The 14498-nt window shown below is 45.9% G+C and overlaps 1 protein-coding gene across 1 annotated transcript in view; it reads right to left on the reverse strand.

Annotated features, from left to right (window-relative positions):
* The window catches only part of SH3KBP1 (SH3 domain containing kinase binding protein 1), a 513710-nt gene that overhangs the window by 256143 nt on the left and 243069 nt on the right, over positions 1-14498 (reverse strand). The window contains 1 exon segment of the mRNA XM_040338226.1: positions 13746-13852. Coding sequence (XP_040194160.1) covers positions 13746-13852 — 107 coding nt within the window.

Consider the following 14498-nt stretch of genomic DNA (forward strand, 5'->3'; position numbering starts at 1 on the left):
CGCCTTACGTAAACGGCGTATGTTTACTGCGACGGGAAAGCGTACGTTTGTGAATTGGCGTATCTCGCTGATTTACGCATTCTAGGCGTAAATCAGCGTTCACACCCCTAGCGGCCGGCAGAACTAGACAGCTAAGATACAACGGCGCAGGCCATCGTATCTTAGCTAGGTTTAAGTGTATCTCAGTTTGAGAATACACTTAAACATACGACAGCTTAGATTCCGAGTTACGACGGCGTATCTACTGATACGCCGGCGTAACTCTTTGTGAATCTAGCTAAAAGAATTTTGTTTGTTTCACGCTCTTGGTATTTACAAGATCAATCTAACATTATTAGGAATTAATCCTGGCTTCTTCTCTATAATAACCATATAGGGATTTTTTAGATTATGTATAATTGTGTCTAATCTCCCACTGAACTTCAAAATATTTAAAAGATGGGCGCCAGTTCCTTCCGAGCTCCAATTTCCAGTCATCCTAAAGCTGAACTTTATCTTAACAGATAAATACATACGTCTGTTTTTTTTTTACCTACCATTGGACTAGTCATTTTGTGCTTGGCTGTGAAGGCACTGCTTAGTTGGTCACCTTACATTTCACTATGGAGGTCACCACCTTGCCTTAGATCAGTGTTTCTCAATTCCAGTCCTCAGGCCCCCCCAACAGGTCAGGTTTTCAGGATTTCCCTCAGATGAAAAGGCTGTGGTGATTACTAAGGCAGTGAAACTGATCAAATCACCTGTGCAAAATAATAGAAATCCTGAAAACCTGACCTGTTGGGGGGGCCTGAGGACTGGAATTGAGAAACACTGCCTTAGATGGTGGCTGGACAAATGAGTAGTAGCAGACGAATTAGGTTTGGTCTGTATTGTACTGTCAGCATGCAGCACAACCGAAATGGTTCAGAGTGCCAGAGCAGAGAATCTCCCTACTGTACACTAGATAACAAAAGGAGAATCTTAAGACTCAGGTACATGCACTAGTTGTATTTAAGAATATATATTCTTAATGAAAACATAAAAGGTATTAAGAATGATTTCTACATTGGCTTGGAGTTCAGGATTAAATTAGCCCCCTTCCCCAGCTTTTGTTTCTTCTGCAAATCGATTAATAGGTAGCTTAGGCTTGAGCCTTGAGGTGCACTGCCATAGATTCATTTCCACACTGAATTAAAAAAAATTCTAGCCCACTTTTCATATTGAAGAATCCCACACTTTTACTTTCTTGAATTCTGTGACATATAATCACTATGAGCCTCCATTCCTGGAGGACACCTTGTATGAGAAACGCGTTGGGTTGAGCCAGAGGTGCACTGGATGATACCACAGCAGTGCTGTGGAGTTTTATTACCACTTGTAACCTCTTATGTGTCACGATCAGGGGTCAGGCTCGAAGACCAGTTGCTATAGCAGTAGCCAAACTACCACCAACCAGCAGGATAGGTACAAAGGCAATTACCCTGGTGAATGACGCAGGCTTACTTTAGGTGCAGAGTCTAAGTACTAACTGGTGTTCACTAGAGCTCCTGATGGTGGAAATAGAGTTTTCTCATTTCGTTCTGCTGCTTTGTTCCTGTGCAAGCAGCATAAATTACTTGTGATACGTTTTCCTGACACAACAGAAAAAAGGTGACAGGGGAGGGATTTCCAGCACCCAGTCTTGATTGACAACCTCATCTCTGTTCCTGTGTGATTAAGGGTGTGTCCCTTACCTCCTATTAGCACCCAGAGCTCTTCTCACTGAGCTCTGCAGAGAGTAAGTTCAGCTCTCCGCCCTTTTTTTCTGAAAGCTCAGACAAGCTTTATAAATTCCGGACTTTAAACGGCTGTAGAGAAGAGAAGACTGTAGATAAATAGGTACAACGCATGTAGGAGGATTTCAACTCTATGTATCACCTGAGGCCAGTCAATTTAGTGGATATGTTTAAGGTTTTACAACCAGTTTAAGGTTCTCCACAGTAAGGCCGCATACACACGGTCGTTCCAAACCGATGAGAATGGTCCAACGGACCGTTTCCATCGGTTCACCGCTGAAGTGGCCCGACGGTCTGATGTGCGTACACACCATCAGATCCGATCGGGTCAGAACGCAGTGACGTAAAACACACGACGTGCTGAAAAAAACTAAGTTCAATGCCTCAAAGCATGCGTCGACTTGATTCTTAGCATGCGCAGGTTTTAAACCGATGCTTTTCTGTACTAACCATCGGTTTGGACCGATCGGTCAGCGGTCCATCGGTTCGATTTTAAAGCATGTTTTAAAATTTTAAAATGGGCCATACACATGGGCCATACACACGGTCGGTTTGGACCGATGAAATTGAACTTTGGTCCATTCTCATCAGTTTGGAACGACCATGTGTACGCGGCCTAAAGCCTCGTACACACGACCGGTTTTCTCGGCAAGAAACCAGCAAAAAAAACAGCTGACAGAGCTTTTTGAGTACATCGTGTATATGGTTTCTCGTCGAGCAAACGGTTGTAAATCTCGACGAGAAAAAAAGAGAACCTGCTCTCTATTTTCTCGTCGGGAGTCTCGTCGGACTGTTTTCCGATGAGTCCGACGTGTGTGTGTATGCTTTTCCGAGTTTTAAATAAACGTGCATGCTCAGAATCAAGTATGAGAAGGGAGCGCTCCTTCTGGTAAAACTAGCGTTTGTAATGGAGATAGCACATTCGTCTGCATTCTGAACAGCAGAAAACGATCTGAAAGCACGAAGACTGAAAAGCGTGAATTGTCTCTCACCAAACTTTTACCTAACACGCAGTAACAAGAGGTTAGCAAAGGGAGCCCAAGGGGTGGCGCCATTGGAATCAAACTTCCCCTTTATACTGCCGTCGTACGTGTTGTATGTCACCGCGCTTTAGACCAACGAGATTTTGGATTGACAGTGTGTATGCAAGGAAAGCTTGACAAGAATCCCGTCAAGCTTGACAACAATCCTGTCGAGAAAAACAACGTTTTTTCCTGACGAGATTCCCGGTCGTGTGTACGAGACTTAACCTTTCATCTTTGTTGATATACAAGGAATCTAGATACAGGGATGTTAGGGTTACAAGGTTTCTCTTATTAACTACTTAAGACCCGGACCATTATGCAGGTTAAGGACCTTGCCCCTTTTTGCGATTCGGCACTGCGTCGCTTTAACTGACAATTGCGCGGTCATGCGACGTGGCTCCCAAACAAAATCTGGGTCCTTATTTTCCCACAAATAGAGCTTTCTTTTGGTGGTATTTGATCACCTCTGCGTTTTTTTTTTTTTTTTGCACTATAAAGAAAAATAGAGCGACAATTGTGAAAAAAATCTATATTTTTTACTTTTTGCTAGAATAAATATACCCCAAAAATATATAAAAAACATTTTTTTCCTCAGTTTAGGCCGATACGTATTCTTCTACCTATTTTTGGTAATAAAAAAAAAAATCGCAATAAGCATTTATCGATTGTTTTGCGCAAAATTTATAGCGTTTACAAAATAGGGGATAGTTTTATTGCATTTTTATTAATAATTTTTGTTTTTACTACTAATGGCGGTGATCAGCGATTTTTTTTTCGTGACTGCGACATTATGGCGGACACATCGGACAATTTTGACACATTTTTGGGACCATTGTCATTTTCACAGCACAAAGTGCTATAAAAATGCACGGTTTACTGTGAAAATGACAATTGCAGTTTAGGAGATAACCACTAGGGGGCACTGTAGGGGTTAAGTGTGACCTCATATGTGTTTTGAACTGTAGGGGGGCGGGGCTGGACGTGTGACGTCAGTGATCGTCTTTCCCTATATCAGGGAACAGACGATCACTGACACTGCCACAATGAAGAAAGTGGAACCGGCGGCAATCGGGTCTGCGGGTCCTACGGGCGCGGTCACGGAGCTTCGGACCGGGTCACGAGCACGCCGCCGGAGGCGCGCTCGCGACCCCATGGCTGGGCTTAAAGAGACACGTACAGGTACGTGATTGTGCCCAGCCATGCCATTCTGCCGACGTATATCAGCGTGAATGGGTCCTTAAGTGGTTAAAACACTGATGCCCCGTACACACCATCACTTTATGTGATGAAAAAAAATTACGTTTTTAAAAACGTCACTTTAATTGACCGTGTGTGGGGGAAAACGTAGTTTTATGGCTTCTAAAAAACGACCAAAAAAAATTGAAGCATGCTTCAATTTTATGTGTCGTTTTTCAAAACGTCGTTTTTTACTTCACAGAAATTGACCGTGTGTAGCAAAAAACGTCGTTTAAAAAGACGTTTTTACACCCGCGCATGCCCAGAAGCTAGTTATGAAACGAGCTTCAATGGAAAAACGTGGTGGAATGTAACCTCGCTTTGCTAGAACATTGTGAGAAAAACGATGGTGTGTAGGCAAATTCGTCTTTGAAAATTGAAGTTTCAAAAAGGTCATTTTTCACTTTACAGAAAATGTCGTTTTTTTTCATCACATAAAGTGATGGTGTGCACGGGGCATAAGGCTCCATTCACACCTGAGTGTAGGGATTAACTGGCGTATTTCAGGCATTTTTTAAGCATTTTTGCAGCTTTTAACAGGCATTTTTAAAGCCGTTTAGAAGTGTATTACAAGAGTTTTACAGCTTCAGGCGTTTTTGTTTAGCCAATAGAAAGCACTAGGGGGAGGAGGGGTGGAAAGGTGCCATTTGAGAAGAAAACCCCCTAAAACGCTCAAGTCAGGCATCTCTATGAAGTCTATGGGGCCAAAAACACTTCTAATCTACAAAAAGAAGATCATGTACTTTTTTGAGGGACAGGCGTTTTGCTTCAGGCGACAGAACGCTCAGATGCATAAAGAAGTTTGAACTGATGCCAAGGGCAAACTAACGCATCGGTTCCGCAGGCCCTGGGATCCCTTGTGCGGGACATGAACCTGTCTAGCTTCTTGTTCAGTCTCGATGCCATGATATCCACGTCCGGCACTCCCCATTTCTGGCAGAGTGTCTGAAAGACCTGTGGATGCAGAGACCATTCCCCCGGCAACAGAGTCTGGCGACTTAAGAAGTCCGCCTGTAGGTTGTCCACTCCGGGAATGAATATAGCCGATATGCAGGGCACATGGGCTTCCGCCCACAAGAAAATCAAGCTCACTTCTTTCTGAGCGGCTTGACTCTTGGTTCCCCCTTGGTGATTTATATATGCCACCGCCGTGGCATTGTCCGATTGTATTCTCACCGGGAACCCCTGTAGTTTGGACGTCCAAGCCCTGAGGGCTAGTTGATCAGCTCTGAGCTCCAAGATATTGATGGGCAACTGCTTCTCTGCCGCTGCCCAAGTGCCCTGGCGAGTGCAACCATCCAAAATTGCTCCCCAGCCCATCAGGCTGGCGTCTGTGGTTACTATCTTCCAGGTCACAGGACTGAAAGTTTTTCCCTTCAGGAGATTCTGAAGGTTTAACCACCAAGATAGACTTTGCCGCACTCTTGGAGAGAGTGGCAAAGGAATTTCTAAGGCCTGAGGCCTCTTGCTCCATGCTGACAGGATGGCTGCCTGCAGGATGCGAGTGTGGCTCTGAGCGTACGGAACCGCCTTGAATGTGGCCACCATCTTGCCTAGTAGTCGCATACATAGGCGAACAGTTGGCCTTTTCTTTCTTAGAACTATTTGTATTAGCTCCTTGATGGCCTTGACCTTTAATAGGGGTAGGAACACCTTTTGTTGTTCTGTATCCAATCTCATGCCGAGATATTCCAGCTGCCTTGTGGGCAGGAATGCTGACTTGTCTCGATTTAGGACCCAGCCGAACCTCTCGAGGTACTGAACCGTGAGGGCCACTGCTCGTTCCAGGCCAGGAGACGAGTGGTCTACGACCAAGAGGTCGTCCAGGTAAGCCAGGACCGTGACCCCTTGGGTCCTTAGATTGGCTAGGATTGGGGCTAGGACCTTCGTGAATACCCGGGGGGCCGTAGCCAACCCGAAGGGGAGCGCCACAAATTGGAAATGACGCTGAGCCACCGCGAAGCGTAGAAATACTTGATGTGGCTGAAAAATTGGCACATGAAGGTAAGCATCCTTTATGTCTATGGACGCCATGAAGTCGTCCTTCTGGAGCACGGCGACAGCTGACCGAATAGTTTCCATCCGGAATGAGCGGACCTTTAGGTACGCATTTACTCCCTTTAAGTCCAAGATTGGCCTGACATCGCCGTTGGGCTTTGGGATGATAAACAGGTTGGAGTAGAACCCCAATCCCTGTTCCCGGACTGGTACTTCTACTATCACCTTCTGGCATAGCAGATGATTCAATGCCGCCATCAATGCGGCTCTTTTCACAGGGTCGCTTGGTAGTCTTGATTCCTGGTAATGAGGAGGAGGGAATTTTAGAAATTCTAGTTTGTAGCCCGTGGTCACGGAAGACCGTACCCAGCAGTCGGGAATGCTGGCCTCCCAAACCTCTGCAAAGAGACGCAGCCTTCCCCCCACCATCGTGGGTGGGGGCGCCCCTTCATAAGGCCGACTTGGGGGCTGGCTTCGCAGGCCTGCGGTACCACTGCTTCTTGCCCCCCGTGGCTTGGCCCTGCGGCTTATTGTTAAATCCTGATCTTGCAGGAGGCCGTCGATACTGTTTGGTATTAGAGGGCCCCTGCCCCGGGGAGGGCTGGCGCTTAAATGCGGGCCCTCGGGCCTTCTTCTTGACTGGCAAGAGAGTGCTTTTGCCGCTTGATATAGTCTGAATATATCTATCCAGATCTTCTCCGAAGAGACGTCCTCCATGGAAACCCTACCAGGAGCCTTTTTGCACGGGGGCTCAGCCTCCCAATTCTTCAACCATAAGAGCCTTCTCATATGGATTAGAAATAAGGATAAACGTGACGCCTGCTGGATGGAGTCCTTGATAGCATCCACCGTAAAGCGTATAGCCCTGGGTATATCCGAAAATTCCTCTGCCTGTTGGGCAGGGATAAGTTTAAGCATTTGCTTAGTTTTATCTGATAATGCTTGGGCAACTCCAATAGCAGCCACAGCGGGCTGAACTATCGCCCCTGCTGAAGTAAAGGAGGCCTTAAGTAATGTTTCCAAGCGTTTATCAACCGGATCCTTAAACACCTGTAAGTTTTCTACAGGGCAAGTTAAAGATCTGTTCACACAGGAGATGGCTGCGTCCACCGCCGGGGGTGCCCACCTTTTGGAGAATTTCTCCTCCATAGTACATAAAACAGAGAATTTTTTAGGTGGTAAAAAGACTCTATCTGGCTTGATCCAATCCTGAAATATGACATCCTCGAGTAGAGGATGGACCGGAAAAACTGCGTTGCTTTGAGGCGCTTTTAATGAGCCTAAAGCTGAAACCGCCGATACTTGAGGTTCTGGTATGGGTAACTTAAATGCCTCATGGACCATGTCCGTTAAAGCTTGAACCCACAAACTTTCCCCTTGGGAGGTTGAACTAGACTCCTCAGTATCCGGATCCTCGATCTCTGAACCACCCTGGTCCAAAACGTCAGGATTATCCAATTCCCCTAGGGAAAGGATCTCTGAGTCTGAGGGTTCCTGCTCGGGTGACGGAGACCTAGTCCGCTTTCTACCCGATATAGCCTTAGCTATTCTTTTTGCCATTCTTTTCTCTAGTTCTCCTAAAGAAACAGCAAGCACCCTCTCAGTGACAAAGCCGGGGTTGGACTGAACTGGACCAGCCCCAGCACCAGATCCCCCAGGTCCCATCAGGGCGTGCCCTGATATGTCCTGTGGGGAGAGCAGCGGCATAGCCGTGTCTGAGCCCTCGGATTTTGCGGGGGAATCCCCACCCTTTGTACCCTCTGACCCAGAAGCCATGGTACAATACCGAGGTACACCTGCTATCACCCAGCCACAGACGTAGCTAAGGGGATCTGCTGGTTTGGGAACGATAGAGACTAACGCCCAAACTGAGAAGGGAGATCAGAAGTACTTTCCCTTTTTCTTCTTCTTTTTTTTTTTTTTTTTTTTTGAAGAGGAAAAGAAAAATACTCTGTCTCCTAATAAGTATTGCCAATAGCCATCTGCTGAAAAAAAGGAAAAAGAAACCTATCTGTAGGTTTGACAGTCTATTCTTAGAAAAAGACTGTAATCTTTCCTTCCGCCACTGGGTGTCCTCAGCGAGCTCCGCTCTGCGTCCTCCTCCTCTGTAACTCAGGAAGACACTGAGCTTTTGGCAGCTACTGGAAGGGCCTCCCCTTCCTATATGTAAATCGCCGCCCACAGGGATGCGCCCCCACCCCAGACCAATGGCGCGAAAAAACATTCATATCTCGGGCACGCGCGCGCGCGCGCCCATCGGCGGGGGCCATCGCACATGGAGGAGGACGGAGCGGCGCAGCACCCAGGCAGGTAAGCCCTCAGGTAGGTCACAGACCTCCTCTTAGCATGGGAAACATGGCTCCTGTATTTCACAGAGATCCCACACCTAGCGCAGCAGACTCAGCTAAACAACACTTACCAGGGAGGACACCTATCACTGGGGGAAAAGATTTGAATCATCCTGTCTCTGACCATAGACATAGTGATTCCTTGCCAATGCAGAGGATACCCAGGCATGACCCCCTGTGCACCTCCCTCCAGGGAATCTGCTAAGAACCAAGTTCCGCAGGCTCCCCAATACTTACCTGCTCCATGCCGCAGGACTTTTGCACAGCAAGAGGTCCAATCTTCCCCCATCTCCGTGGGTGGCGTCTAGACCTTCAGGCCCTGGGTTCCTATGAAGGAGCCACTGTCCTGGGCCCATATAGCACCCTGGCAAACAGGAGCTTTTAGATGCCCAAGGTTCTAAGTCCTGGGCCCAGGGTCCAGCTCTCTAAAAAGAGAAGCGTTATGGGCAAACCCCATGGCTTTGGGGTCTGGATACTGTCCACTTTAGCACTGAGGCCGTTGGACAGATCCGGTTAGCCTGCCTTGATCCCAAGGATGTGGAGGCAAAGCTAAACCATGACCAACACCTAAGACACTGGCGAAAAAACTGAGGTACTCCTCCTATGGGAGGGGGTTATATAGGGAGGGGCACTTCCTGTTTGAGATTGCCAGTGTCCATCACCTGAAGGTACTCCATATAACCCACATAGTAATGAATATGCCGCTCTGTGTCCCGTGATGTACGAGAAAGAAATAGGGTCACCATCCGTCTGGATTTGGCAGAGATGATTGGATAGTAGCAGGTGTCAGTGGACATGTCACCACTGACATCCGCTGCCCCATAAGTGTTAATAGAGCGTACGTTCAGGTTTGCCTGAAAAACTGACAGGCGGACCAGATCGGAAAGCCTGTGTGAAAGGGCCCCTACAAGCTTCAGGCAGAAAATCACTCAATAGAAATGAAGGATGGAAAAATGTGGTGAAAACTGCGCTAATGTAACAAGACCGTAAAAACGGATAAATAAACGTTTGCTGTGATGCAAAAATGTTAAGCTGCGATTCGCTGCGTAATATAATGAAGGATGGCCGCACTCCCATAACGATGCAATTACAATTCATTCTGAAGACAAGTAAAACCAACAGCACTCAATGGTGTACAGGCAGGGGGAAGCAGGTGACGCGTTTCACATGACTAGACTGCTTTGTCAGAACTATGAAACGTGTGGGAGTGCGGCCATCCTTCGTTTCTATTCTATCTGTTGCAGAGACAGGGCGTGCACCCCGCTCTACGATCTGTTCATTCGGATTACAGCCTTACCTGCCCACCTGAAGCAGCTAGACTCGCTTACTTACTCAGAAAATCACTCGGGTGTGAACGGGGCCTAAGACTGATTGTTTAATCAGCAGATAGATCTTCCTCCTTGGTTCTCAGTTTGAGGAAGCTACATCATTAGCACATCTCAATATCTGTAGAGCAGGTAAGGTCCTGGAATGATGTTTCCAAAAATCTTGAAATGCAAAAAAATAATTATTTGACAGTTGTAAAAGTTGTACTTTTCCACAGAAGTAGAGTTCCACTTTAAGGTTGGGACAGAAGGGATATAGTCATCAAGCCTCTATAATGATGATGACTGGAAGGTTTCCTGATTGCATGGTTTTAAGGTGTTAACTTCGCTTAAATCACTTGTTCATCACATTCACACTTGTTTTTACTCACCATTCTTTCACCATGCCCTTCCGGTCCCTATCCCATTTTTCCTTCTGCTCACAATCCTTCTTCATTAATCCCCTCCTCCCCCCTTCCCCCCCTTTCTTTCCTTCCCCTCCTCCCCTTTTTTCTTGTTTTCTTCCTCTTCCTTTCCTCCTCCCCCATCTACTGTTCTTCCCCTCTTCTTTCCCCCTTTTTCTCCCCCCCCCCCCAATCCCCCTCTCTCACCAAAACCCCCCCTCCTTCTTCCCTTCCCCCTCCACCCCCCCCTCCTCTCCATCCTCCTCCTTTCTCTCCTCCTCTTTCCCCTTCCCGGGCTATGCCCTTCTGTTCCTTTCTGTTCCCCATTCCCCATCATCTTCCCTCTGGTTCCCGGCCCCTTTCACTCCCTCTCTCTCCTCCCCTTCCCTTCACCTCCTTCTCTTCTCTAAGTTCGTTCTTCAGCAATTCACCTTTTTTGCACACTCCATATATCATCTCACGTGCACGGATCTCCTTCACATTCATAACATTCAATTTGTATATTAATTGATGCATATCCTTATTATTAGGTCCATCCCAAGAATTTATCTTGGCCTACGTGTGAGTTATTCACCCACTGTCTGCTTTGGACCTTCTTGGGGTCAGAGGACGCTGTGCCTTTAGGTAGGAGACATGATCTACAAATTCCCCCATTATGATCGATATTGGCTTCCAGGGGTTGTCTCCCACACACCCCCTGGTACAAAATGTTGTATTGTTGTTTTTTTATGTTTTATTTATGTCTTGTATTATATTTTAGACTGTCTCCTGACGAACCGAAAACAAAATTCACGAAACTAGTTGAGACTAGAGACTGCCTGTCTCATGACTTCAATTCCTTCACCGATACCTCCTCCTTTTTCAATGGAAGGGATTGCACGACCGGTGACCTGATTGTGGTCAAGTGTGTTTTGTATTGTATTTTAATGTTATGTATTTTTTACCTTGTTTTTGATGTTTCTATGTGAATACATTTTTCTAAATGTACCCAATGTGAATTACTCTGGTTGCGTTCAACCAATATATGTAGTACCGGTATAGTCCTCCCCGCCCACCTTTTCCTGTTGGAGCTTCGGGGTCTGTGGGGAATCCCTGAAACCCCTCAATTCATATTGGAATACTAGGACGATGGTACACCCCCTATTCTATTGTATTTTTTCAATTATAAAAGGTTAAATCATATTCTGATTGTCACTCCGAAAGAATAGTTGGCTTCTCCCAACAGTTTTTCTACTTTATATCATGGTGGGAATTTACTACACACAAAGGAAAAAAAAAAAAGATCTGAATATATTAACTACCAGGTCTCTGAAACCTTCCAGTGTCTGTAGGTGGCGGGAGTTTAAAAAACCTAGTTTGAATCTAATTATTGCAATTGCGTTACTTCATTACAAGCTTGAAAAGTCTCTATGTGGGTTGCACAACACAAGCGCCACGTGAACGCCTACATATACCACACACTTCATATTAAAAATAGTATCGGCACTTTGCTCAATATACACCCACTGTGCACAATTAACATTACAAGACACAGTCATAGAAAGGAAAACTTTTCTCAAAAGCAACAAAATACATGTTTTATAGTCCTCCTCTACTACGCGAACATATACTTATAAACCAATACGAAACAACTAGTCTCAAGGGCTAACACTATTGGGAAATCTAGGTCTGTAATTTCTCTAATCGGCTCACTGTGGCACAGGACATAGCGACTAGTTTGCCTGGGAGAAAACAATGAGCTGGTCTGCGCTTTTACAATTAAAGAACCAGGCCCAGATTCTCGTAGGAGATACGACGGCGTATCTCCAGATACGCCGTCATATCTCTCAGTCTGAGCCGTCGTATCTATGCGACTGATTCATAGAATCAGTTACGCATAGATTTCCCTAAGATCCGACTGGCGTAAGTCTCTTACGCCGTCATATCTTAACTGCATATTTACGCTGGCCGCTAGGTGGCACTTCCGTTGTTTGCAGCGTCAAATATGCAAATGAGCAAGATACGCGAATTCACGAACGTATGCCCGGCTGACGCAGTACAGATACGCCGTTTACGTTAGGCTTTTCCCAGGGGAAAAGTTACCCCTGCTATATGAGACGTAGATGCAGCGTACCAATGTTAAGTATGGACGTCGTTCTCGCAGCGTATTTTGAAAATGTTATGTCGTTTGCGTAAGTCGTTCACTAATAGGGCTGGGCGTCATTTACGTCCACGTCAAAAGCATTGGCTTCTTGCGGGTTAATTTGGAGCATGCGCACTGGGATACTTTCACGGATGGCGCATGCGCCGTTCGTAAAAAGCGTCATTTACGTGGGGTCACAGTAAATTAACATAACACACGCCCACATCTACCACATTTGAATTAGGCGGGCTTACGCCGACCTATTTACGCTACCCCGCCGCAACTTTCGTTTGAGAATACGGCACTTGCCTGTAAAAGTTGCGGAGGCGTAACGTAAATAGGATATGTTACGCCTGCACAAAGATACGCGATTCTACGTGAATCCGGGCCCCTGTATTTTTTCAGAAAATATACACTAACCCACAGTACCTAGCTCTACTCTAAACTTCAGTAGGAGAACCACACATCACTGGTAGTGCCTGTGTAGTAAGCTCTCAAAAAGTTGGATAGGGTCGTCTCCGAAAAGTAGTACTGACACATGCTCTACTGAGGTAAGTAGATAGATAGGGGATATTTAAACCGTTCATGGGCAGGCTGAATGTAACAAGTGGATTGATCGATCGATCAACCAGCCTGCCGTATTCTCTTACGATTATCGCTAGTGGCTGCAATAGCCACTATAAATAATCACTGTCTTTTCCCGGCGGGAATGGCTTCCCTCGCCTACCCCCACCGGGAGCAGGCAATGGCTTAGCAGAAGGGATTCCCATCAACATAAACCATGGTTGCAGGAAAGAAATTTGCACCATGTATGGCTGGCCTTAGATGCAGCTAGATAAGGAATTGAGCCTGGTATCAGCCTTCTGTAAGTCAATGTAATGCAGTATTCAGATTGGTAGAGAGAAAACCAGCACTCCAAGCCAACCACAACCTGTTGTTGGGCATACGTCATGAGGACATAGGTGTGCTGTCTGGTAGGTTTCTGTGGATCATAATTAGCTTCATAGAATTACAAATCCATTGGCAGGTAAAGCCAGTTTCTATATACTGTATATGCATTTCAACAACGTATCATTTACCTACAGTTCAGCATTAAATAAGCCTAATGCCGCGTACACACGGTTGGAATTTCCGACAACAAATGTTTGTTGTGAGCTTGTTGTCGGAAAATCTGACAGTATGTATGCTCCATTGAACATTTGCTGTCAGAATTTCCTACAACAAAAATTTGAGAGCTGGTTCTCAAGTTTTCCCGACAACAAAAGTTGTTGTCGGAAATACCGACCGTGTGTACACAATTCAACGCACAAAAATTCTACGTATGCTCGGAATCAACTGGACGCATGCTCAGGATCATTGAACTTAAGTTTCTCGGCTCGTCGTAGTGTTGTACGTCACCACGTTCTTGACGTTCGGAATTTCCAACAACATTTGTGTGACTGTGTGTAAGCAAGACAAGTTTGAGCCAACATCCGTCGGAAAAAAATCCACGGTTTTGTTGTCAGAATGTCCGATCGCGTGTACGCGGCATAATTATGTAAAACAAAGCCTTACCTCTCCAAGAACTTCAATGATCTCTCCAACTTTAAGTTCAAGTTCATCTTCATTCTGAGGAAGATAGCTAAAGGCAACTTGACACCTCCTCCTCCTTGTACGTTCACCTGTGTTTATAATGAGAAAGAAGAAAATCAAAGTCACCCAATCGGAGTTTACTTTAATGGAACATAGCAGATAGGCTGGGTTTTTATTCACATTTTGTGGCCTTAGGCCCAGATTCTCAAAGGAGTTACGCCGGCGTATCTCCAGCTACGCCGTCGTAACTCTGAGTGTGAGGCATCTTATCTATGCGCCTGATTCTTAGAATCAGTTACGCATTGATTTGTCTTAGATCCGACCAGCGTAAGTATATTACGCCGTCGTATCTAAGTTGCATATTTACGCTTCACGTTTTACGTCGTTTGCGTAAGTCGTCCGTGAATGGGGCTGTGCGTAAGTTGCGTTCACCTTCGAAAGCATTGAGTCTTTGCTGCGTAATTTGAAGCATGCACGCTGTGATACGTCCACGGACGGCACATGCGCCGTTAGTTTAAAGCGTCGATTACGTGGGGTCACGATTAATTTCCATAAAACACGCCCACCACTTCCACATTTGAATTAGGCGGGCTTACGCCGACCCAGTTACACTACGCCGGCGTAACTTAAAGCGGGGGTTCACCCTATTAAAAAAAAAAAAAATTTTTTTTTACTACCATTACATTCGGCATCGTAGCGCGAGCTACAGTATGCCGGTCTTAAATTTTTAATCCC

The sequence above is a fragment of the Rana temporaria genome, chromosome 2 (assembly GCF_905171775.1).
Source record: "Rana temporaria chromosome 2, aRanTem1.1, whole genome shotgun sequence".
Classification (NCBI taxonomy): Eukaryota; Metazoa; Chordata; class Amphibia; order Anura; family Ranidae; genus Rana; species Rana temporaria.